Source organism: Ascidiella aspersa, chromosome 4, assembly GCF_963924565.1.
Source record: "Ascidiella aspersa chromosome 4, kaAscAspe10.2, whole genome shotgun sequence".
NCBI lineage: Eukaryota > Metazoa > Chordata > Ascidiacea > Phlebobranchia > Ascidiidae > Ascidiella > Ascidiella aspersa.
Genome location: NC_139450.1, coordinates 22,404,769 through 22,431,496, shown reverse-complemented (window position 1 = coordinate 22,431,496; position 26,728 = coordinate 22,404,769). Strand labels below are relative to the sequence as shown.

Sequence of the window (26,728 nt, the reverse complement as noted above, 5' to 3'; positions counted from 1 at the left end):
TAAACTACATAGCACTATTGGATATACTTATTCAGGTTAAACTGCAAATTCATTGTCCAGCACTGGCCTACCACATTATTTTGTACAAAAACAATCCTTTTAAATTAGCAACTCTGTTTTTAAACTTACAATCCTCAATTTATGATGTACTTTTCTAGATGATAGTGTGAAGGATATATATATTTAGAAAATGTTACGAAGGGGCTCTGAGGGAAAGAAACCCTTAAAAGAAAAAGTTGTTCTTCTGTATGATACGATTTTCAAGGTAAACAAAATTAATATGACTAAAGAAATTCTTACAATCAGTTATGAATATTTAAGATCAACTGATATTTATTTTTGTGCTGTTAAAGATAAATGTTAATATTTCAGGTTTTTGTCAATCAATACTAAACCATTTTTTTCTATACCTTTAAATTAGTGCATATGCATTTTCAATATACCAAATTTGTTGCATAATCCTAAACAATATAAATAAAACTTTAGGGCATCTTGTTTTACCTGGGGATTTCTCAAAAGTTTCCAAACCCCTCTAAAAGCTTAGCAATTTTTTTTCCACCTGTCATCCGTAAAACATCAAAAACAAGTCAATGATGATGCAAAGACACTAATGTAGCACTTCATGAAACAAAGCGTTGTTTAAACCAATGTATTCCTAATAGCTTAGCTCAAAATTTTGTTAAAAAACAATTATCAACTAGGCAGAAGGCCAAAATATATTAATCATGAGTACCATTTGGGTTAATTCACAACTTTCTTGCTTATGGTAAAACTGTTACACAGCTTTTCTAGTGCTAAAATGCAAAACTATAGAAAGTCTCTTATCTAAGTGAACACCTTGTTTTGTTTGTGTAATGGCGCTGGCCAATTTATAATCTTCACAGCATACTATAAACTAAAAAATCTCAGTGACAGTTCACCCAGTATGAATAAAGTCAGCCGAATTTCTATAAACGCTAGCAAGCTCTATATTATTTTTTTATTAAATAAAAATTGTCGAAAACTAGAACAAACCAGTACTACTAATAGTAGAAAGGTTTTCTAACTAACTATTAAGACATGCGCTATATACAAAAAACGTTTTTCATTGAGCAGCTTCTCGAAACGCAGAGCAATAGTAGATAATTCCATAGGCTTTATTTCAAACATATTTTGCAGGCTTCATAAATACTTTGTGAATCATTAGGACTTCATAACTAGTTTTAAAGTTTCAAACATGTAAAATCAAAGTAAAATATTATAGCTAATGCCCTTATTATAAAGTGAGAGAAAATATTTGAGAGCGAAAGATAGCTTTGGCATGATAGGCCACCATACTAAAACTATACATAAATTGTAAGACTTCTGCAAAAAATGCAATAGGGTCCCTAAAGGCTTATGAGTGTATAAAAGTGGTAAAAAAGTAAAATTGTCCTAATTATTCTAATGTACCTAATTATTCTAACCTGGTTATTTATGTAATAAATATAAAAAGTTCTTATATTAAGTGTATTGGGCGGATCCAGGGGGCACTTAGCGATGTCTAAAGTAACTGTGTGGTGTTCTTAATGTTACTTCTTGACAGCATGTTTAGATATAACTTTATGAAATCATGTTTCAATGTAACTTTAAACTGGACTACAAATCTGTGTTAATTCAACATTATTCGGATCTCTTTCATGAGCTTTAAGTATCATGTATTCTTTTAAATTGAGATTTTTTGCCAAATTAACCCAATAAATGCATTTTTTTCTTTGCACAATAAAACTGGTTTTCAGCTGCATGTTTGCACATGTACGCTTGATTTGATTGGTGAAAAAACAAACAATGAATTTGGTCGGAAAATGCTTGTCACCAGAAGGCTGGCAAGAACAGCCTGTTATGTTGATTTTATTTTTCTGCCCGGCTCCAAAATATACACACCCCCAACCACTGGATCCTAACCACAAAAAGGTACAACCTACTTTAACAAAAGTTTCTATCAAAATTTGAAATAGAACAACCAACAGTTTTGTCATAAATTAACTTTGTTGTAATAATTTGCCATAAAACCAAAAACAAACAAGGAATTTACATGTTCATTTTTAGAAAATGGTAGAGAGCTACAAATAACTTAACCGATGACTTCACACTATTTTAGTTTTTTTGTAAGGGACTAAAAACCCGATGAAAGAAAATTTGAAAGCTTTATGTTTTATACTTTGCATTTACATAGTCAAAATTAGCAACAATTCGTTTGGCTGGAACATGACCATATTCCCCTTCCCCCTGGTTTCGACCCATGCTCTCTTTGATTTTTACACATATAGCTAGTTTCAAAATAACACGTTTACACTTACAAACTTAAAGTTAAGAACCCACACCATGTGCTCTTTCATACATGGAAAGTAACAAAAACCTAGCAAGCTAGCATAGTATTGAAAAAGGAAACTACCCGAAAAAAAAAAACAGCATTTACTCTTTAGTACATTTGTTCAACTCAGAGATACACAACCATCCGAAGCATTAAAATAAGTTTGAGTGGTTTATTCTGCCGGCTTGCATATACCGGATACTGCTCTAATGAAAATAGAATAATAAAAAATAATAATGTTGGATGTGGTTCAAAGCTAAATGACAATTTTAGATGGCTTGTCAAAGTTTTTGTTAATTTTGTGAACGATTTTAACTCATGGCCTAACCAAAAAAGCTAAAAAATCACATTTTTGCAGAACTTTGTCTTGCAATTGAAGATAATTACACTATATTGCACCATGCATAGGTTCTCCAAATACTGCGTAAAACACTTTTTAATAAAGAAGATTGTTTTTGAAGTTTTGGTAATTAATTCCTTTATCCATATAAAGCACCATTAGGAAAAAGAAATATCTTACATTCCATTGCCTATGTATACCAGAAGGCTACATTTATTGTGATGGATTAAGGCATGACTGGCAAATTATTTGTTACAACCCCTTCCAAAAATTAGTAAATATTTTAGATTGTTGATTGCAAAACCGAAAGGCTACAAGTCTAAATGTTCCATGTTGTATATGTCAAAAGATAGTTTATTTATTATGAAAGTTGTTGAATACATTATGCATGTGCAAGCATGTGCAATTCTGCTTATCAATTCTTTTCCATACAATTTTTTTATGTGTGTTTTGAACTTTTGATATTAAACATTTTTCGCTGACAGGTCTGACTGGCGAGTGCCCTTATAAATAAAGATCCTAATTTATGTCTGTAGCATATTATCTATAAAAAACTGAAAGCCAATTTTCTCAATTTATTTCCAATAATATGCTATGCCGTAATTAGAACAAGAAATTGACCAAACAAAACGTAAGTTAATTTTGGGCAATACATTACCTATTACCTACATACCATTTGACTATCCATTCATGTAAAAACATAAAAATTTGTCATTTAATAACTCCGTATACACACTGAAATAGTAATTCAAATTCCAACCCTGTTATATGTAATTTATCGACTGTTAACTAAATTTATTGTATTTTATGTTTTACCATTAGTATCAATCTACTGCCAAATACTGTTTAAGGTTGAATATTTAGTAACATTGTACGTCATAAATTTCATATCAAGGTTTTATACTTTACTTAGCTATATAATTGTAAGACTCATTACACCCAATGTATAGCACATTGAAACAACCACTGGAAAACTATACAATGTCCACAAACCTGTTGTAAATGCTTGTTCTGTTTTATTAGCTAACAAATTTTTTTTACTGTAAGAAATTTTTGTATTGGTATTCAAGGGGGGGAAAAAAGTGTACACAGAATCATTTTAAATTTTGTTATGAATATTATAATTGTCTTTTTCAGGGCGAAGATTTGGCTTTGGAAAGCCCAAATTTCTGGGATGAACTGTTTCTGTTAAAGGTAAGATTTTTCCGTTTACTATTCAGTAATGTTATGTCTTGTGACTTTGAATGATGTAAATCAGTGGTTCTCCCTCTTTTTTGCCTGTCGGTCCCCTTTTGCCTGTAATAGCCCAGTGTTTTTTAAAACAGTTATATACAAAAAACATTCTTTACTATACAAACTACTTCCTATATAAGCTGCAAAATACTTTATTATTATTAAAACCCAATGAGAATAATATGCCCTGGCTAATAACACCTTTTATTTTTTAGGTACTTGATATGAGGGTCATTTTAGTATATTCCAGGGCCCTTATTGTTAACTTGAACTTAGTTTGTTTGAATTGCCTCTATTTTTCAGGACATTGCAAATTGAATTTGTTTTTGTTTTTCATCCCCAATATGTTAAACAGAGTCCCTTTAATTACAGAGGCATAGTGTGAAGTGGGCCCATGTACGTTTTTCAGAAATGAAAAAGCTGTTTATTGACAAACCCTTAAAAATTGGATTTTTTACACTTATTTTTTTGACCAAAAAAAGAGAAATTTTGACCTATAAAATTAAAAGTTTACTTTTAGGAATATATACATTGATTTAAACGACATATTGTTGTATTAAGTACTACAATAGTGTATTGGCGTTGTCAGTCAATTGTTTTTAAATTTTTACTGGTAGAACACAAATCAGTAATTTTTTGGGATATCAAAAAGACCAACAGCTATACTGAGCATTTTTTCTTAATTTGTATTTCCCTTTCGTGTCTAAAAATTTATCCCTTTTCTGTGTTTTGAACCTCGCTAGAATACTGTCACAAATTTTGTTGATGAATTCCATTTGGCATTTTCGGGCACGGGATACCAGAAATATCTAAAACGATTTAACCTTGTGCCAACGATTTTTTACTTAAGGTCCCACAGGTAGAAATAACTAATAAACAAATATTTTACATATCCTGATATTTTTCCTCTTTTATTAATATAACTTTATGCTTATCTAAATCTTTTAAATATTTTGGTCTATCGTTTTTAAATATACCTACTATGCAGAAATAATTATTTCACAAAATTTGTTGATGAATTCCAAAATTTATTGATGAAAAATATAGCAGTCATTTTGAAAATAACATTATTCATTTATTATTAAGTGAGAAACAAATGCTAAGTAACAATATAAACTTGTTTTTCACCATTAGGTTAATACGGAAAACTTGGAAAAAAAATTTGAAGCACTTTCTGTGAAGGAATTGCTAAATTTTAAAGATGATTTAAATAGATTCTTCAGTAAATGTGCAGAATATGTATTGTCTGACCATGTTATACGTACAATCAATTCTCTTCAGGTAAATACTTTATGTCTTACTTTCTAAAAATGTCTTGTTGTTTGTGGTTTAAAGTTGGAACATTACAACATACAACAACTTTATTTTAATGCAGACCCTTTCTTGTCTTTTTCGAATTGTCCTCAACCATGACCTTGGGGATCACAGTTTGGAATCAATTGACCTGCTTATTGGATTTAACACAGCTGAAGTGCAAATGCAACTTCTTTTGCGTACACTAACTTCCATTCTTACAAACAAGATGTTAAAACATATTGATGAAGAAATTCAACCATCACCTTCTGTGCTTAAATCCCTTTGTTTACAATTGCTGCTTATCATAAGTACTGTAAGTGCTTAATTTCGAGTATTGCATATTAACAGTAGGTTACTTTGTACCAAGTTACGGATCTTGAAAAAAAATTGGAGTATTCCTAAAATTAATTATTCCTTGTTTTTAATCAGCTTACTTTAAAGAGCGGAATAAACAGTTGAAAAAATAAAGAAACCTAATACTAAAAATCAGTTGTTTTTATAGCACTTTTTAGGCACAAAAAGATTTGGGCACAAATAATACTTAATAGCAACACATTTCTCACAGGGCTATGACAACATCAGTCAAAACACTTTTTTGGAATACATTATGATGGAAGGTGAAGGTTTGGAGAGCGCTTTAATTGACTTAATAGCAAGTCCAGTTGAACGTAATCGATTTGGTCAAGATATTTTGGTATTACTTACCTTGCTGGTCAATTACAGAAAATATGAGGTATATACTTATAATATGGCTTTTCAGTCATACACTGGTCAGATTTTTAATTAAATGTGTTTGAGCATCTGTATTACTCAAAAGTCTTCCTAATAACGCACTAGAAGAATCACTTGCAAAGTACGAGGTTAAACAGAATACTAACATGTTTATATTACAGAAAAGTTGCAATGGTAATTTTTTAAACTTAACTGTTTTTAATATTGAAAGAGCACAAATACATCGATTAGCTAAAGAATTACATAACCCATCACTTTTTGTGGTAAAAATTAGATTTACATATAGCAGTTTACAATAAGGTCTTCACTTCATTATAAAAAAGACGCTATTTACCCAATGAAAAAAACATGTAAAACAGTTTTTCAAACTATACTGAGCGTAAATATAACAGGAAATCTTTGTCGACCCGTTCTCCTAATGAACTTTACCCTATTCTCCTAATGAACTTTTTTGTGGGTTTTAGTAAAAGGTTTTAGTAAACAAAACACATATATAAGCGAAATAGCAGTGATAAATTAGAATTTAACTAATATGTCTTTGTATTGTTTAGGCAATTTTTGAACCAACCAAATGAAACAGAAAATTTTGCGCTTTTATCTACTTCGAAATTCACGCTTTTATCTACTACAAAATTATAAAGATTCACCTTTTTTCCGCTAAAATCATGCCAATGTTGAGCACGGCAACTCGTTGTCATGTGTTCACCTAACCCAGGAAATTTTATTGTGGCAAAAGCATAAATTTATCAGCAAATAAAGGCAGTGGTGGCTAGGGATGTTCAAAGTAGAATACCAAGGTATTCTAGAATAATAGGTTTCAAATCTAGAATAACGAATCCAGAATAGCGAATCCTAGTATAATTTTATTAAATTATTTTTTTTGTTTTGGGAAGGGATTAATCTTAATATACCTACAGGGCCCACAATCACAGCAACAAACCCAAACAATTTGCTAACATGTGTACATTATAATAAAAAAAAATCTCCCATAGGTTTAACATTCCTAACAACTGTCATTTGAAGCAGTTGTATAAACTGTAATATGTCCACTGTCCAGGTTGTTGCCAAAACTTATATTTTTGCCAATAGTGAGTACAGTGCAACACCGAACACAGAACTCTTTAGCAATTCGGTCCTGTTTTTAAAGCATTGTTGGGTTTTAGTGCTTCTTTTTTTGACTAAAATAATCTTTTATAAACTCAAAAAATGTACTGCAAAGAATAAGTTACTATTGACATAACGAATACTTGACAATTACGCTGTGCATTACTGTATAACCTCTCTGAATATTGGCCTAAAGTTGCCCTTAAGTAACCCTATAGCGCATTTGGTCGACAGCCAGCACGTTTTACAACGTAGTGTTACTTTTGCAACTTAACGCATTTAGGGAAATTGGGAACTCCCCACCTGAAATTACACGTTAGTCGCTCGCCCAATAATGCTTCATTGACACCTAATTATTAGACGAACGTTATCGCGAGACATAATTGGTCGCCCGAAAAAACGCTGACGCTGCACTACCTGGTTACATTTAAAGCAATCACTATGAATTGGTCGCCGCAGCGACAGGCCAACTTACCACACGTGTTTGTACAATTAGGCACGACAATCGGCGGTAAAACATTAAATTATATCGGTTAAAATTACCCGAAATAAACAGCAGAATTGGAAATCCCATCTGGATTCGAATCCAAGGATTCAATATTCTACTTTGAACATCCCTAGTGGTGGCCCCTTATTTTGTGCCTCCTGTACAATACCCTTTCTAGCATTACTGATAAGTGTTTTTTTGTAATATTAAAAATTATCAAACTTCAAACAACATGCATCCAATGTACACAATCTAGGAAAATATTATGTGTTTTACTGCATTATAATGGTATACAATAATTTGCACCCTGCTTACAAATCGCAATATTAAAAGCTTTAAGTAATGTTTTTAATATATTTATTTTAATGCTATATTATATACTAACCTGTCTATAGTAACAAAAATATCTGAAATACATAGCATTTGTTTTCTCACTTAGTGCTCTCTAAAAAAATTATTTGAGAATTTTTTTTATAAGGAACCAGATAACAGGGTTGTTCCTAAGCAAAAATTTACACTCGCCAGCGGGGCGAGCGCTTATCAATCAGCACTCGCCCGGACAAAATAACACTCGCCAAATTTGTTGGCACTCCGCCTGCCCATTTACGTCCTAGCGCGGTCATTTCTTGGGCTATCGTTAAGCTGTGTCTTTTGTTTTTTATACGTAAACATTAGTTTTTCTAAAAGTCTGGTCGTTTATTTTCATGCGTGGATGAACAAATTAACGACCCATAAAGCAGTTTACGCTTAAAACAATGTTTTTTAGCTGAAATATTTTATGAAATCTTTAGTGAAAAAATAACACTGACAATTTAGTAGCCACGGCCTGCCTGTTTTCCTTTTTTCTAAAACTATTAACCACTGCAGCAATGACGTCTTTGGTTTGCCGGTAAACGATTTTTTAAAACGGGACAAAGAATCATTATTACAATCATACAACGGGACAGAGAGTCCTTATTACAAGCTTCGAACATGACTTCCATTGACCTTATTGATTGTGTAGTGCTGAATGTATTTGTGTCTTTAGTGTTTAAGGAAATAACTGGCGTTAAGTAATATTTGGCTTAGTAGTGGTGCTTTAACACAAGTTGTCCTGACCTTCACCAAATAATTAAATTTCTCGCCAAAGCCGCTCGCCAGTCGGGCGAGTGGGTGTTAATTAGCACTCACCAGGATCAATTTGTACTCGCATTGGCGAGCGGGCGAGTGCTTAAGCCCAACCCTGAGATAAACAAAAATATTGTGCAACATTTTAATTTGTAAATCAAAAACAGCTCCTCTGGTAATTGTAATTGTTAACCAACGTTTGGGCAACCTATTCGAGCCCCGTCGTCAGGGTGAATGACACTGAACGCTCATACAATAAATGGAAAGCAACAAAAGGAAAAAAGCAGAAATAAACGTGAGCAACGAAACGATAAGAAAATAATTAGCGACTGCCTCTAGTCCTTCAGCAGGTGCTTGTAGCATGCAGAAAGCATCACGTCAGTTTTGATGTTCAAGGTGTTACCCTTCTTATGGATGTTCCACGATTCCAAAAATAATCTTTTCCTGTAGTCTGATTCTCATGCTATTATTGAAGCGCCACCAAACTCAATTTGGTGGCTTCGGGAAACAGCATGGAATGAGAGTGCAGACCTCTTTGCGTCGTTATTTGCCACGTCCCTTTGGTGTTATTTTCGGCGAGTCTTGAATGACCTTATATACGTATATTCAATCCCCTGTGCGGATTGTGATTTGGTCTATATCGGCGAGACCGGAAGGTCATTCAAGACTCGCCGAAAAGAACACCAAAGGGACGTGGCAAATAACGACGCAAAGAGGTCTGCACTCTCATACCATGCTGTTTCCCTGAAGCCACCAAATTGATTTTGGTGGCGCTTCAATGATAGCACGAGAATCAGACTACAGGAAAAGATTATTTTTGGAATTGTGGAACATCCATAAGAAGGGTAACACCATGAACGTCAAAACTGATGTGATGCTTTCTGCATGCTACAAGCACCTGCTGAAGGACTAGAGGCAGTCGCTAATTATTTTCTTATCGTTTCGTTGCTCGCGTTTATTTCTGCTTTTTTCCTTTTGTTGCTTTCCATTTATTGTACGCGCGGTCAGTGTCATTCACCCTGACGAAGGCGGCTTGAATAGGTTGCCGAAACGTTGGTTAACAATTACAATTACCAGAGGAGCTGTTTTTGATTTATATTACCATGCCTGGTAGCAACATTTTAATTTGTGTGCTGGTTAATTTGAGTTGGTTTGAAAAGGTTAGTTAAAGTGGCCTGTACTGTTCAAAAGGTTTAGAACCACTGCAATAGTTTCTGAACAGACTTGGAGTGCTTTAAAATCTTTAACAAAAATAATTATTTTTTGTGAGATAAGGATAAACAACAGTTTTATTTTTATATTTTAGTCTGTCAATCCATACATCATGAAGCTTTCAGTTTTAGACAATGAACTTGCCCTCAATGTAAGTTACATATAATGCTTTAATTTTTTTCAGTTTAAATAGTTTTGTATAGATTGTTTGCTAGTGTCAAATGGTCAATAAACGGTTTTATTTATGAAAATAATTTTTTTAAATATTATATATCTTAATTTGGTTTGCTGGTTTAGGCTACATATTGCCTGTTATACTCCCTCCTCACTTGTTTCTGCATGCAAAAAGAGAATCATCAAACATTACTGAAGGTGTAGGATCTAGGAATGTTTAAAGTTGATTTTTTTAAATCCTTGGATTTCAAATCCAAATGAGATTCATATCCAATTCTGTTGTTTATTTCTGATAATTAAAACCGATATCATTTAACGTTTTACCGCCAATGGTTGTGCCTAATTGAGCATATGCAAGTGGGGAGTTTAGATAAAGGTCTGTAGATGCGGCGACACATTTATAGTCGTTTACCATCTGCTCAGACCAAAAAATATGCACGCTACTTAAAGGTCAGGAGCAGATCCTGGATTCCGGGGGTGAAATCCAAGCTTTCAGGAACAACGTCTTAAAATAAAAACCTAAAAACACCTATTTTTGTATATGCAAAACGTAGCTTAATCGAAAAAAATGCGTTTGTTTAGTTGAAATGGGCAAAACCATTTATATAAGAGAAGACTTTTGAAGCTCTAGGCCAGGGTCACTAAACTTAACCTCAAGAAATTGTTGTGCAGTTTAAAATGTTATCAAATGTTAGTTTTGAATCGCATACGAAAACGTGGTGCATGGCAGCATAAAACGCCTGCAGATGCCCCTGCCTGGTAGTCAAGTTTAAATTACTTGGCGGAGTTTCGCTTGTAATAAAAATATTACTGACATGTGTATGCCTAAACCTAAATTGGTAGTCCTCACGTCAAGTCGAAAGTTAACTTGATTACTAAAGGCAAACTACTACACTTACTGTATATAGGTTACAATGTACTTTTACGAAAAAACAATCCACAATCCACTATCATTATGTAATATAATACATTGTTGTTATAATCTGGGTCAAAGAACTTAAATATAAATAAGTTAAGTCTCACACTCCTCCATCAAAGCAAAGAGGATTTAAAATAATAAAAAAGAGTTATTTAAAACTCTTTGGTCGGAGTGAAAGATATAAAGAAACTAAAATAAGCACGTTTCTTAGAAATAAGCACATTAGTGTTTTCTAAGACACTACACCCCAAAATAAGCACAAATCTTAGAAATAAGCCTGGTATGGCAACCCTGTTTAAAGAGCTTGCTTTAAATGTAGCCTAAAGTGCAGTGTCAGCGTTTTTTCGGGCGACCAATTACTATAAAATTGGTCTACTTAAGGTCTTAATTTGTTATTATTCAACAAATTATGTTTATGCTTCAACAACCAAAGGCAAAATATTTTGACAATATGGTTTGCAATAAATTCTTGCGCAACTCCAACAAGAAATTGACTAAACCCAATGCATGTGGTAAAAAATCCTATATACTTTAATATTTCGATTAACATATGAAACGGTCTTCTGAAGTAGGAAATATTAATTTTGCTGAGCACTTGATATGTTCAATAATACTTCCAAAGAGAGATTTTGTGCTGTGAAAATGATTTAACAAAAGTTCACTAAATAATAATGGTTTAGAACAGCCTTTCTTAACCTGGAGTAAATTTACCCCTGGGGGTAAATTAGCTGTAAATCAAAATATCCACATCAGCTGACAAGACAAAAAATAGTGCCAGCTGTAGGTATTGGTAGCATAGTTTCCTAGAACTGCTTTTTTAAAGCTAGCCTATCGCCTTGTATCGATAACGTTATGCTTCGCTAATTGATCATTTTTTTAGTTTCTTGACAATATCTTTATCTTTCAGTTACTTCATTAATACGTCATTTACTGTTTGAATAAATCAGGTTCTTCGGCAGTCACGGCATAGATTAAGGCAGTGGTCTCCAACCTGTGGGTCGCGACCCCAAGTGAGCTCGCCTAAAATTTTTGTGGGTCGCCGTAACTCACCATATTCGTAATGTTTTAGTACGATTTGTGTATTTAGTTTTCTTTACAATAAGGTATAAAAATTGCTGTTTTTAGCTCTTAAAGACCTGCTATATCAGTTAACGTACATTTGACAAAATTTGTGTTTTTTTATTTAGCGCAGCAAATGTCGCACTTTTTCTAAAACCACACCAAGTTACATGTACAAGTGTGTCAAATGTAGACAGTAGACGGAGATGTTTAAAATCGTCCCTCATTTGTAACATCATAACAAATGCTGTTGATTTCTAGTAAAACATCTGCATTTTCTGAGGTTGCATTCCACAGGCCAAATGAGAAAGCATATTCACTTAGAAACATTTTTTACTTGTCATTATGAATACTTGTCATTATGAATACATTCCCGGCGAAGTAGGTGCCCATTCTGCTGCATTCTAGCACTTGTTTTAACATTGCCTATAATTGTCTCCAAAATTGGGTCGCAATGTAAATTCTGATTACATCTTATTTAAATTGGGGTCGCTTATTTCAAAGATTGGAGACCACTGGAGAACGTGTCTGCGAGCAGTTTTGAAAGTTCCGATACACTTTTTGAAATTTCAGTGCTGGTTATACATGTGATTGCCTAATTTTGTCACTGGGTACGGCTTAACTGGTCAAGTTAGTTTATTGTTGATCTTTTTAGTCCAATGATTAAGGCTTTAAAAGAACTCATTGACTGATTATTATAGTCTGTAAAAGTAACAAAAAATGTAATCTTAAAAATGGCGTGTCCCAAAAGAAGAGAAAATACCAGAAAAATTATTTTAATTTTAGATTTACATATTTTATTGAGAATGGTCTTTAAGTTCCTCAGTGTGTCTCGTGCGTGGAAACATTTTGTAACAGTACCATGAAACCGGCTCTTTTAAAAAGGAACCTAGCAATGAGTAAAAACTGGCGATTTTTAGGCAAAACTGTCCAGTCTGAAATGAAAAAAATAGACCAAACTGGAATGTTTTGACAACAACTCGTATCCAAACGAAAGGGAACCCGTCGCATTGATTATACCTGATGTAATTTGTTACTTTCCTTTTTTTAATAGATGAGAACTATTTTATATAATGAGGGGTAAATCTGATATTCATCTTTGTTAAAGGGGTAAAACATACAAAAAAGGTTAAGAACCCCTGGTTTAGAAAGACCCTTTAAAGTGAATAAAAACTTACTTGTAACATGCCAATGCTATACTCTCCATCAATATGCCTTTTTTATCCAATTTTATTTTTAAAATCAAAGTATGATTTTGTTACTACATGCAGTTATATGGGACAATTAATATATTTGAGCAAATTTCTTAACGACTGATGACGAACAATTCAAGAGTCACCCTTTTAGTGTGTTTATAACATTACGGTAGAATGAACAGTTACAGAAAAAAAAAAAAAAAAATGTTTGTTAGTATTTAGATAAAAATGTTTGTCAGTGTTGAGCAGATAACTACATTTCATTATCCCATCCATGCATGTTGATAAACAGACTAAATTGCCTTTTTAAGACAAGGTAATTTAAATTATTGAAAAACATTTTGAAAGGACGGAATTTTGCATATGCTGTGCAGGGTTTTGGCGAGTGTTATTTCCCCTGGGCAAGTAAGGATTAGTTGACACTCACCCAACGGGAATTGTAAAATGTGCTGTGCGCATAATTATTTGTTATTTCCCGATTCATAGGACAAAATATTTTTTTTTTACTTTTAAACCCGAATTCAGGCTTCCACTTACTAAGTAGACTTTCAAACTTGTTTTACCTCTGTAGGCTAATGATTACTTTTATCTCAAAGTTTGTCCAGTTTTATATGTCACGACGTTAAAGCTAACATGAAATCTAGTCCTGACTCAAGCAGAAACAGTAAACTGTTTCAGTTTGTATCCTTTATCATATTTGCCTTAATACTTGAAACAAAGAGTCATATGCACACCATTGTCTCCAAGTTTGGCGTGTTTGGGTTGCCCCGAGCATGCCTGGCAGAAAGGATGCTCAGCCCTTCAAAAAAACATGAAAATTTTTCTGTAAAATACTGTGTATTTCTGTGGATCAACCCCACCTTACATTTAGGCCAGGTTTTGTCCTAACCTAACTTCCCTTAAAACTAAACAATCAAAAACCGCGGCCTTTATCACCATTCCATTAGCCATCAGAAGCCATTCTGATGGTTTGATTGCTACAAACTATATTGTACATATATTATGATGTTATATTCGTAACATCAAGAAGTCAGCATGCCTAGATAAATTAAAAAAAGTGAACAGTTTGCAAAAAATTTAAAAAAAGTTTATTTTTAAGGGGTTGGCCTCTGTGATATCATCTTCTTTGTCCAATTTTAACATGCAATTTGTAAGTAAGCAAGAAGAGACCAAAAGTTCTGGTTTATTTTCAACTATCACCAATATGGTAAGTTACACCACCCTGCTAAATAAAACTTCAATTGACTCTTTGGTTGAAGTGTAGTATTGAAAACACTTATTGTATTATTTCATAGCCATGTTACAAACTGATAATATATTTCTGCAACAATCAACACCTATGTTTACATAACTTACAAATACTTTCAAATATTATCATAATTATATTAAGGTTGGAAGCATGTTTGTTGGCGACTCTGATGAGCAAAAGCAAATGATCAAGTAAGATATGTCAATAAATACAAACTACACTATATTTATATTTTTATCTATAATGCGTGCTGTTCCTCTTGTTCGTTTAAAAATATACAAACATTTTTGCAACTTTGTCTTTTTTTATGTGTGGTATTTACCATTCTGTCATTTTATGTATTTTATTTTTAAATAAATATTCCTAAACTCATATAATGTTGATAATGTAAGGATAAGTGATGTTAATTTGTGGAACAATTTATGATATATAGCCTGTTGTTAATGCTTATTGTATGGTGTGATACATCACCTTGTTTGCTAATTTTGTTTAGAAGGTTTTGAGCTGGTATATTGTTGTGTTAATTTTTTAGCAGACCCTTCCTGTTGTCATGCTGTGGCAAACTTGGAAGAAGCTATGTAACATTCAAAACCTGTTATTTTAGAATACCTTGATATTCTCCTTAAACTTCCCTAATTGCTACTCATTCAGTTATCGTACCATTGCTTCCAAGAGTGCCCTGGGCTTGTTTGCAGCAATACCAAAACTAAAAACCGACTTCTAGAATTCATATAATCTGCTTTTTAGTCCTTTAATTTTTTTTTTGTTAGAATATTTTTGGCGGAATATTTTAATGAATAATGTTTTTGTTGTTTCGTTTGAGCCAAGATTTTGCATTATTCCGGGCTAGATTTTGGGGCAGATGTTGGCCAGCCAGTATATTGTTTGGTCGTCCAGATTCTTTAGACCATGCACTCCATGCGGTGCTCATAGAATTCTGCACTCCTCAATGACATGATCTACGGTTTGTTCTTCCGCACTCGCAGTCTCCTGACGGGGCTAGGCCCCATTTGTACATTGTTGAGCTAAAACGCCCAACACCTGTCTCCACCGGTTAAGCCTAACCCATGAAGCTCTAGGTAGGGACATTCCCATGGGCAGGGATCCAGCATCTGGGATGAAGTTTTGAAGGCGGTTGTTGGCTGAATGCCACTCCATATTCCATGTGTAGTTCGTCCAGTGGGCCGCGGTGGTACCAAGCTCGTCAAGGGTCTTCATTAGCTTTAAAGCGGCTTGCACAAATGGGTGTTGAGACTTAAGGCGGGGTACTCCCTTTGGAGGAAAGGCCAACACGGAGTGAAGCAGATGGTTAGGATCAAGTGCCCGACGGGCCAGGTGTAAAGTTGCTCCTTTGCGGCGAAGATCAGCTGGTGGAATACCTGCAAGGATTGGCAGACAGGTCGTTGGGGTTGGCCTCAGACAACCTGTGACAATACGCAAGGCTTCGTTAAGCGTTGTGTCGATGAGGTGAGTGTGAGCACTGCGACACCAGGCAGGTGCACAGTACTCAGCGGTTGAGTAAACCAGGGCCAGAGTTGCTGTTCGCAATGTTGAGCATGCACCCCAGCCTGTTCCCGCCAGACGACGAAGTAACGCAATACGCGTTGACACTTTCTTTTGCAGTGATTGCAAGTGGCATCGAAAGGTCAGTGTCCTGTCCAAAGTTACTCCAAGATATCTCGGCTTGTTGGAAAAAGGCAGAATGCCATCGCCTAGGTGGACTTCAAGTTCCCGCCTTGCTTTCCTGTTGTTAAGATGGAAGGCTGCCGTAGCAGTTTTACTAATGCTGAGAGTCAGTCTCCATTTTTTAAGGTAGTCAGCGAAGGCTGTCATATCGTGTGTGAGGGTTGCCTCCAACGACCGCCAGTCCCCAGAGGAATGCAAAATGGCTAAGTCGTCAGCATAAGCATACTTTTTTGAGGTCATTTCGGGCAAGTCGTAAGTGTAGATATTATATAGCAGAGGTGCCAGGACTGAGCCTTGTGGTACGCCGTTCTGGAGGCGCCGTAGTCTACTCAGCTTGCCGTTTCCTGTTGTCAGGGTGAAAATCCGGTTCGAGATAAGCTCCAAAATCATGCGGACCATGTGCCTGTCGGGAAGCAGACGAAGAAGCTTGCATGTAAGGCCGCGGTGCCAGACGGTATCGTAGGCGGCTGTGAGGTCAATAAATACAGCCCCGGCCTTTTTCTTAGCTGCAAAACTGTCCTTGATGTCCTGTGTGATTAGTATGACCTGATCTGCCGTTAATCTCCCGCGCCGAAAACCTGCTTGCTCCCGTGGAAGAAGTGGGTCAATAGTTGGTTCAATACGCGCGTAGATAAGCCTTTCGAGGATCTTAAAGGGAATACAGAGCAAGGATATGGGACAGTAGATTTTGGGATCTTCTGGTGGTTTGTTCGGTTTAGGAATCGCAACCACTAATGACCTTCTCCAGATTTTTGGTATTCTGAGGCGGTGCAGGCATGATGACAGAAAATCACGCAGCCATGATTTCAAAGCACTTCTGGCATAATGTATCATCTCTGCAAAAATTGAATCGGGACCTGGCGCCTTTCCGGATTTTAAACGCCCGAGAGCGGTATCGAACTCGTCCATTGTAAATGGGCCAGACATGCTACCACAGTCTACCTCATCCCACTTCCAGAGTTCGGACACTTCTTTCGTGACAAGTCGGGCAGACTTGCGGTCGCCATTGGACATTCCATTCCTGACAATTTGTGATGCGATGGAGTTGGCTGAGATTGGACACTGGTGTGGAGGTTTTCTAGCTCTGCCCGTTAGATTGTTAAAAGTGCTCCATGCCTTTCGACTTGAGTGTGCGAAGTCGATGGTTTGGACAACCTCTTCCCAGCGCTCTTGCCTTCGTTGGTCAAGATATATCATAAGATCCGATGCGGCACTGTCAGTAGCAGGACCTTTCGATGCTTCAGAAGGAGGTGTACAGGGGTTGGCACTTATCGTCCCAGCAGGGCACGTACCCATTTCGACGGCCACGAGGGATGGTTTGTTTAGCTGAGGATATTACGGCATTGCAGAAAACTTGGTAGGCCATGTCAACGTTGGGGCTGGTGGGAGAAAGTAGTTCTTTGGTGGCTTCATTTGAGAGGATGCTGTAACGATTCCAGTTCGCCTTACGGAAGTTCCAGCGTTTCACCGGCCCGGAGGGCACATTCAAAGATAGCTTGAATGCGGTGATCAACGATGGACGGTGTTGTGATCTTGGGAATTTCTCGAGCAAGCATCTGTCCGGAATCGAGTTGTTAGGTTCAGCACCCACAAAAGCCAGATCAGGGTTTGTCCCCGCACCCCATTGACCAGAGATAAAACTGGCAGCATCTTTGGGATTGTAGAGCATGACTAGGTCGTTGTTAGATGCCCATGCAGCTAGATGCTCACCTGATTTATTTGTGGCACCATAGCCCCAGTCAGTGCTCTATGTTTGCAACTTTCGTTCATCATTGTTTGGCAATGAATTAACAGGGAGGACCACGTGAAGGTAGATGCATTTCCCCCCCATTGCATTTCCAATGAATACTAATTAATTGAAAATCAGATTATTTTTGTACAGTTTTTTAAGACGTTTCAACCATATACATGTAAAAACATAATTTATTGTTGTTTCAGGACCAATGAGGCTGTTCTTCTTGCTTTGTATGAAGCTGTTCACCTCAACCGAAACTTTATTTCAGTTTTAACTCATGTGAGTTATGTGCAACGAAGTTTAAATGAACATATGCTACCATGTGAATTTGTATTATTGGAAAGTTAAAAAATATATATTTACGTAATTTAAAGGTAATATTTTTTGCAGTCCCACCCTGATTCTCTAATGGAAACTCCTCCTTCAACGCCCAAAAGTGGTGATGGTCTTGCTAGCAATCCTAACAGTAAGCTTTTGTTTTTTTAAAGGAAGTATCAACATCATTGACCAATTTTTTTCACTTGACAAGTATTGCGCTTACAATGGAAGTCAAATTTTTAGCATATTTTTTTTTAATTTACCCTTTCTTTTCTGGATAAACAGTACCACTTCTTTTTAACCTTTTGTTTTTTGTCGCGTAATACATTTAGCTATTTTATTAACTTGAATTATCACAACCACTGAATATTTAAAAGAATGTATAGTTGTAAACAAAAAAAATATGTTTTTGTGTTCTTTGTTTTTTTAATTGGAATCCTCTTTGCAATAGGCTTTGAACCTTAATAACAGTAAAAGTTTACTTTATATTTTAGTGCATACTGCTTAAAAAAGGTTTGGCTTAATTAAAAGTTCTTCCAGACCATAGCTGTTCACAATTCAAAAAGTTGTGGTATTTTATACTTTTTTTCTTTTTTAGCTCCTACAGCAGACACAACATTATCATTTGGAACTACAAACAACGTCCTGTGCTCATTTCTTCAATATACGTCAATTGTTATGCAGGATACTAAAGGTTGGTCTAAAATTTATTGTTGTGTTTAGATCTGTTTTTCTTTAGTATGCTTGCATAGACTTTAACATAGTTTTAAATTTTGTTTTTATAGGATTGTTTAAATTATTTCCATGAAATATGAAGTCACACATTAGGTGACAATGTGGGGTAACTAATTGTGATATACCTTTTCGGTTTGTGCTCATTTTGGCAGTTGCCTTTGGTATACCTTTTCTGCCATTTAGATAAAAAATAATTAGATCATGTGTTTTGTCAACTGGCATCTTTGTGAACAGTGAATCTGTGTTTTGTGAAGCAGAATAAAAAATCAATTACCAAAAACAGTTCTTTTATAAAAATTCTAAAGCATGTCTAATGGGAGTGATGTGCTTGATGATTTATACGTAATCCATCCATTCGTGGTTTGATACAAGACAAGGCAGGACGAGAACATCCTTAACAGTTTTCAAGGAGAAATTGTATTGGACTCTATTATGATTAATCTTAAGAATGACGCTTCACACAATTATGTTGTGCAAAATGGCGGGGTTTATCAACAGCTTTTTCAGAAATGGTTGGGTACTTCTTTTTCCAAAAATCACATGGATTTTCTTTTGAAAATTCCAGTTGCAAGCTCTGCAAATTCTTTCTAGGCTTGTACTGGCATGTGTTTGACACTTCATTTGAAATGGTTTGTGAAAGAAAGGCTTTTCTGTTTTTTTTTAAACTTTATTATTGTTATTACAGTTAAACCCATAGTGCAAAATGATCCTATTTTATTTTGACTTTTTCGTTCTATCCTGTGTGCTTTCCATGTTCCCTCACTTGTCTATCCCTAGCACCATAATGAAACAACACCCGAATCTGTCAATCAATGACGCAAGCAAAGGCAAGCAAAAAAACAACTAGCCTGCATTGAGGTTCAAACTCACAACCTCCAGCCATAGCAAATAGCGACTTCAGAAGGATTAAATTTTAGTTGTTAATCATCTAAAATCCTAAAGCAGTCAGCTATAAAACAATCTTTCAGTAGCTAACCTGAAATCGAAATTAGGATGTTTGTCACAACAACAGAACAATTCACCAGGGTGTTTACTCAGCACCGTAAACTCTTTATCCCTGCTTTTACACCCATGTTTTTTGCCTTTAGATATATTAAACAGTCATATCACTCACTTTCAAAGTGTGTATGGCAGTAATCAAATATGTTTTGGCAATGCACAACCTAGGTATTTTCTCATTAGATTTATTAAAAAAATGGGGTGGACAGTGCAGAGCCTGAAGTAATAAACAATTAGTCGTCGTCAACTGCAATTAGGTCCCATGATTAAGTTATTAGAATAGACTCTAAATTTAAAAAAGTTAATTTGTATTTGCACTTTATATTGGTAATTGTTCAGAAATAATTTCATTTAAACTTGCTTTATTAGCTTGTTGAAATGTAACGATTGTCTCCAAACAGCCAGGCAAAATACTGTATGGTTGCATGGAGGGTATGCAATTGCTAAATTCTCGACAATTGCATTTGCTTCGGTGAAACATGTATAATGCTTCCTTAACAACTTGTTACAGTTATTTGTGACATTGTTCTAAATAATGTTTTTTTAGTGATCAATCACTTGCCTTTTACAGTCGCCTTCACCTTGTTGTAAAGTATTAATTAATGGCCATTAGATAAAAAACTTTCTGTACTTGGCATTCAGCAGAAGTCACTTGCAAGAAAAAAAAATGACACTTCATTATTTGATTTAGGTAAAGGGTATTGCAAACTGCAATTCATTAATTAATTGCCTCACAAAAATATTATTACAATGACAGACTCTTATATAAATTTGCCTATTGCCTTGTATAAATCAGGTAGAGAGCTGTCTTTTGTGTTTTACTACATTTGAATGAAATTATTTGGGTTCCAACTAAATGACATAAATTGCAAGATTCGATAAGATAACTTTAGAATTTTAAGATTTGATATTCTACTTTGAACCTTTTTTGTCTGCAAAATATATACTGAAATATATTCCAATGCCTTTTTGGGACATTTAAATGTAGGTGTCATATTTTGAGAAAGTTTGTTGTTGACTTTCTGATTACATTTTGTTGTTACAGTAAAACAGAACATGAGTAGCGCTAAGTTGTGTTTCCTTATTCTAATTTGTGTCACGGAAGATCAACTTGCCAATTCCTTTCTTCATGATGACAACATGGTATTTAGAATTCAAATTCATCGTATGGTAAGCTTTGAGTGAATTTTTCTCTACATTTATAAAGAGAAAACTTAGTCTCAATTGTAGTGTAAGTAGAGCTACATTTTTCAACAGTCAATATACCATATATTAGATATGGGTAGGGTAAGTTAAATGTTTTCAAACTAATAATGTGTCGACACCCTGGTACGTCGTTTTAATTTTCCAATGGAGCCACGCTGCCGCACAATGATTTAGTAGATCATAAAATAAATCAAAATTAATCCCATACCACGAATAACCCAATTTTTTTTTTGGTTTAGCCTATGAGACACCGCAAAACTCGTGCAATGGATGATGGTAGAAGTCGACCTCTCGCTTGCTGGATTTTTGATCTATGTACTGAATTTATGATAAGCCACATGATGAAGGAATTTCCGTTTATGCAGCACATGTATGAACAATGAACATACTTTATAAAAACCGTTCTTATTTGTATGGCACACATTTTATTTAATATTATTGTACGCTTTGCAAAGTGAGGTTTTTACACCTCCATAATTATCCTCAAAGCTTTAAATGTATAATAAGTTACTTTATTGTTTTATTTATCATACAAGAAAAAGTATTCAACATCTAAAAAATTGGAACTTGTCAAAGTCATTTAGTTTTTAGTTGTATCCCTCTTTAAGTAAACAGGAATTCTGGAAGGTGTTGGTTGTTTTTTTGAATACCAGGGCTAAAATATATTGAAAATAAAGATATATGAATTTTGTAATTGCACTAGTCCATTTGAATAAGAATAAGACTCTTCAGAGAAAAGACCCTTGCATTGTAGTAAAAGCGTGCTATGCCTAACTACTAAGAGGAAATTTAACCACTGCTGCTGTTGCCTGTGGAACTTTGGTGAACTGACATAACATATTCCATAGGCTGCTTTAATAAGTGCTGATATAAAAACTACTATTGATAAGTTTGTACTCGAATGAAATAAGTTGAGTTGGAAAACAGTTTTCTTACCTTATTATTAAACCATTATTAAAAAATGTTATGCATTTTAGGAGATGTATTTGCATTATCCACCGCTTGATGTGTTACCAAAAGAGGTGCCAAGTAAGATTGCAATATTCGTGGAAGGAATTATGGAGTGGTAAATAGTCTGTTTAATATAGAACCTTATACCTAGGTTAGAGTATTAACATATTGTAGGTTTTAGTAATGTTTTTTGTAAATGTTACCTGCGAGGATGAGTGTATTTTGTGTTCAACGGTTTGTGCATGAGAATGGTTTCAATGTAATTGACAGATTTACTTGAATATCAGACAAAGATAGTGAATATCGATTTCACGTTCTTTTGTTTTAGATTTTAGCTGTAATATAGTTTAGCTTCTTAAGCATACATATTATGTAAAGCGACTTTTTATTCATTGCATTTATTTAATATTTATTTTAGGTCACAATTTTTTTTCCAACCTTGGTATTTTTATTACAGCACTCATTACTTTTGTGAAGTTTATATTAAGCAATGAGAATAGCTTTATTAGCCAATGGAAGAATGGAGTATTCGTTTTACTTACCCAGGTAATCTTGCTTATCTTACGAATGCTGTATTTTGAGATCTTTGTGTTAACTTTTTACAAAATAACATATATGAGATGATTTTATTATTACTTTGCAGGTGATAAATCTTTTTAACATGTTCATAACCTTTGGGGATACATTTCTACCTTCACCAACCAGTTATGACGAGCTTTATTATGAAGTCATTAGACAAGCTCAAATATTTGACAATCTTTATGCTGCTGGTGGGATTTTTATTGTTATATATAACTTTCTAGCTAACAATTTGTTTAGACATTAAATTATATTTACTGCTTCCGTAACTTGTGCATCAACCTAGGTGTTTGAAAGAAGTTTCGCGATTGCCTAGTAATTTACTTAGACATTAAATCGTAAGGAAAACTAAAGTATGCATCGATAATTTTTTTTTACGCTTGGAGAAATTAAACACTTGTGTTTTCTTTAAGCTTTAGTGGTAGTGAAGCCCCCTTATTAAGTAAGATGTTTTTAGACTGCCCTGGTGACCATCAATTATGATGGACTATAAAATTCCCCTCTTTGTCTGTGTATTTCAGTGAACGAGTTTTTAAACTAATATGCACTTAAATACAATTTATAACTAAAATATGTGTTGGTCGATTACGTAAATTGTTAAGAGAGATTTAAGATTAAAAAGGCATCAATATTTAACACAAATAGCACACTCGGTAACATCTTGACATAACTTAAGCGTTTTTTAAGCGTTTTTCAAGCGTGGACAATGCAGTAACCTATAATCTAAAGCAATATTTAAAATAACACCCTGTCGTTTCGGTATATTTTTTCCGACCAAACGACTCTAGATTATATTGGTATGATAAAATATTGACTTTTAGTAGAATTATTGCATTTTATGAACTCTTTGCTCAAATGTCGAAAACAATCTAATGTTCTAAACATAGTTGCAAATATATGCAAAGTAATTTGTGGACATGATAAAGCTACAATCTTTGGAGTGCGTGGCTTTGTACGGCACACAATAGAATCTCGTGGTCATCAGGTGGCACTATAAAAAGACAAATTGTATTGTATTTTCGGCAAAATTTCGCACAATCGTGCTTTATCAGGTCAAAGTAGAATTAAAACCAATTAAAATGCACGAAATTGAAGAACAAACGCGAGTAAAAGGTTTCATTTCTACTTCGACCTGATGAGGCACCGCGCACAGTGGTGCGGAAGCTTGTCGTACAATAAAATTTGTCGTTTTTATAAAGGGCCACCTGATTATCCTTTTTAGATTAGACAAATACGGCAATATACAAAGATTGTAAAACTTCGGCAAATTATTTGGGCTGTTTTACTTTAACTTATTTAGGCGTTTACCGCTGTTATTAACTTAAGATTTGCTATTATAGTGTTATAAGTGTTAATATAATTCCAATTTAGGCCTTAATCTATATAAAATGTTATTAACCTTGCGATACGACAAATTGGGATAGTTTCATGCCGGTTCAAAATTTTACTTATTCGAGCCAAGCAAAAGATAGTTGCTGCTCTACTGGCCCGCGCTCATAGAATGCTGTCGCCCACGCATTTATGGAAGGGTATAATTTATGGATAATTTCCAAAACCCTAACCTAAACCCCAAACTAAGCTACAAAATATCTTTTAAGAATTCAAAAATGGTTAGCGAAAAAACATCTAAATCCATTGGTCACATTATCATGTAAGCCCGGAAACTGTCTGCGGGACTCTTAAAATCCCGCCCTGACCGGGTCAGACCCGCTGGCCGTAAGTTGTCCGCCCCTGACCTACTCGATCACAAACTGCTTGGCTTTAATGCTAAGGAAGTAACGTTTTAACTCTGCTTGAACTTGGCTATTCTTTTACTAATGACACTTTTAACGAACTAATGCTTTTAATGCCATTATGCCAGGTTAATCCAGATCCGGTTTAAAAAAATAATCAAATACAATACTGTAAATCCGCAGTGCTTCGTTATATCAACCACCCGGAATATAAGGAGTTCTCATCACGACTGAGCAATGCCTTGGTGAACATCCGTGCAATCATACATCATTTTCGTCCAAAGATTGACAAGTGGTCCAAAGAAAACAACTTGTCAACACTAACTGAGGAAGAGGTGTTGTTGGCATTTTGAAGTTCTTGCTTGAATATCTTTTGTGCACTAATTTTAATTGTTTAACCATATTTAAGGTTTTAGAAGTAGTACGTACAAACTATGACAGCCTAACTCTTCGTTTGCAAGACAATTTGGATCACTTTGAAAGATATTCTGAGCGACCGAAGGAGACATCATTTTTTATTGAGATGGTTTGCATTTAGTTTTATTGTTTAAAGAAGCATTTGAATAAATATGCTGAAAAGCAGGGAGTCGAACCGTTTGACTTTTTCGGTTCAGGTTCGGTTCGGGGTAAAGGATTTTTTCGGAATCAGGTTTAATTGCAGTTCGACCATTGTTATTTTAAAACCGGTTCATAAAGTTCCGGTTCGAATACAATATAAGTTACTATAAATCTATAAATGTGGGTCAATAAATGTAGAGACCGATCTTTGAATTGTAAGTCATTTAATCTAAGTTAAGTGACGTAGGCCTATTAAAAAAAAAACAGCAACTCATTATTGAAATATCTGAAAAATAAAAAATCATTATTTTTTTCTTTTTTTTTTAATTAATGTTTAAAAATTTTTCATAAATTTTTTTTGTAAAATTTTTAACATTGACTCTGCAAATACAAGTTGTGGCGTCATGCTGCAGTGAACCGCTTTTGTTTCCGGGTTCGGTTAAGGTGCATGTTCTTTCAAATTATTCGGTTTAGTTCCGATTCGGCTCCTTAAAATTTTACAAAAACGGTTACGGTTCGGTTACGGTTTTAAAAAATTGACCTAAACCGGTTCATAAAGTTCCGTTTCGACTTTCTGCTAAAAAGCCGTAATGTCTTGTTTTGTATTTTGTAACAAATGCGCCCTCTCTGTTTAGTCTAATTAGTGACTGGTTTTTACATTTTTTCTAATGTGGATCTAATGTAGTGTGAAAACATGTAATACTATTTTATACAAGTTTTTACTTTCCAGGTTCAATCCATAGTACAAAGCCACAAGAAAAGTGTTGTATTTGAACAAATTGATCTTCAGAAGTATTCAGGCTCATTTTAGTTACATATATATAATATTTCTTTCCTTTATAAATGTTGTTTGTTATGCACTGTGATTTAATATCAAAATGGCGAGATTCAAGTCGAAATAACAACCAGCGATTAAAATAAATTAAACACGAAATAATTAATGACCATTATACTTAGGTTTGTCAGTCCTTTGTTTCCCCATTGTTCACACCCTAATTTGGGTAGATAAGTTAAAGTATAGCATAACTAAAACACTATTTTTTATGATTTGAGTTGGATAAAATGCATTCTTTCAGCTCCTCGGCTTTTACTTTCCTTTTTAGCCTACCGTGCGACTACCTAATCCTGTTTTATTTTCAATGTTATTTCTTTCAATCAGTTGTTTTGTTTGATTTTTTGCCATTTACTACTGGCTGTAAAAATTTACTTTCTACAATAATCTTTACTGTTTGTCTCCACTAAATTTTATTTTATTAGAATTTTTTCTGGACCATTGATGTTATTTAACATTACTTAATCAACGTAGGCTTTTACTGGTCTTGACTGCCTAAGGAATGTAGTTTTTTGTGTTCTTGCTCGACGTTCTTCGATTAGGTCACTAAACATTTAAACATATTTTATTAGTTTATGGTGCCACATGTTGTGTATGTCAACATTTTATCACTATGCTTAGTACAGTACCAGCCAATTTTCTAAATGTGCCAAAATTACATAAGTAATAACATAATTTGCTTAAATTTTACGAATACTGAACTTATTTATTAGGAAAGTTGTCGTCAATTTTGTTTTGAGTTTTATTTTGGTTCATTTCACGCAGAATATTAAATCAAAGATAAAACTAATGTTTGTTTGCTTCGATAAACACTTAAATATACATAGGATACAAGTTCGCAGTAATATCCACTACAAAATAAGAACTTAATTGTCTGAATAAACCGGTCAGAATCAGTCCAAAATTCATCGAAATAACGCCTGAAACTGTAGTGTAGGAAGAGGGACGGGACGATC

General features: G+C 34.4%; 1 protein-coding gene across 3 annotated transcripts; it reads left to right on the top strand.

Moving 5' to 3' along the window:
- Positions 1-156: 156 nt before the first annotated feature.
- LOC146148685 (armadillo-like helical domain-containing protein 3) lies at positions 157-26,546 on the top strand. 3 transcript variants are annotated; one of them, XR_014494843.1, is made up of 20 exons: positions 157-265; positions 3,810-3,866; positions 5,040-5,186; positions 5,281-5,514; positions 5,767-5,934; positions 9,938-9,994; positions 14,291-14,398; positions 14,582-14,631; positions 18,065-18,140; positions 18,252-18,327; positions 18,778-18,873; positions 20,959-21,083; positions 21,359-21,489; positions 22,097-22,185; positions 22,528-22,616; positions 22,714-22,840; positions 24,566-24,717; positions 24,792-24,908; positions 25,671-25,827; positions 25,858-26,546. XR_014494843.1 is itself a non-coding variant. In XM_083388647.1 (19 exons), the coding sequence occupies exons 1-19, from the start codon at positions 191-193 to the stop codon at positions 25,749-25,751; spliced, it is 2,055 nt and encodes a 684-aa protein (XP_083244773.1). In that variant the 5' UTR covers positions 157-190; the 3' UTR covers positions 25,752-26,546. The 3 variants fall into 3 exon arrangements, 2 of the variants coding, with proteins under 2 accessions (XP_083244773.1, XP_083244774.1); XM_083388647.1 differs by having other exon boundaries at positions 25,671-26,546; XM_083388648.1 differs by lacking the exon at positions 9,938-9,994 and having other exon boundaries at positions 25,671-26,546.
- The last annotated feature ends 182 nt before the right edge of the window (positions 26,547-26,728 follow it).

Bases quoted from the DNA above. Each gene is read 5' to 3' on its own strand.
- LOC146148685 (XM_083388647.1), top strand. From the start codon at position 191: ATGTTACGAAGGGGCTCTGAGGGAAAGAAACCCTTAAAAGAAAAAGTT. The intron at 3,867-5,039 runs GTAAGATTTTTC...TTTCACCATTAG, and splicing joins ATGAACTGTTTCTGTTAAAG to GTTAATACGGAAAACTTGGA. The intron at 9,995-14,290 runs GTAAGTTACATA...TTTATTTTTAAG, and splicing joins ACAATGAACTTGCCCTCAAT to GGGTTGGCCTCTGTGATATC.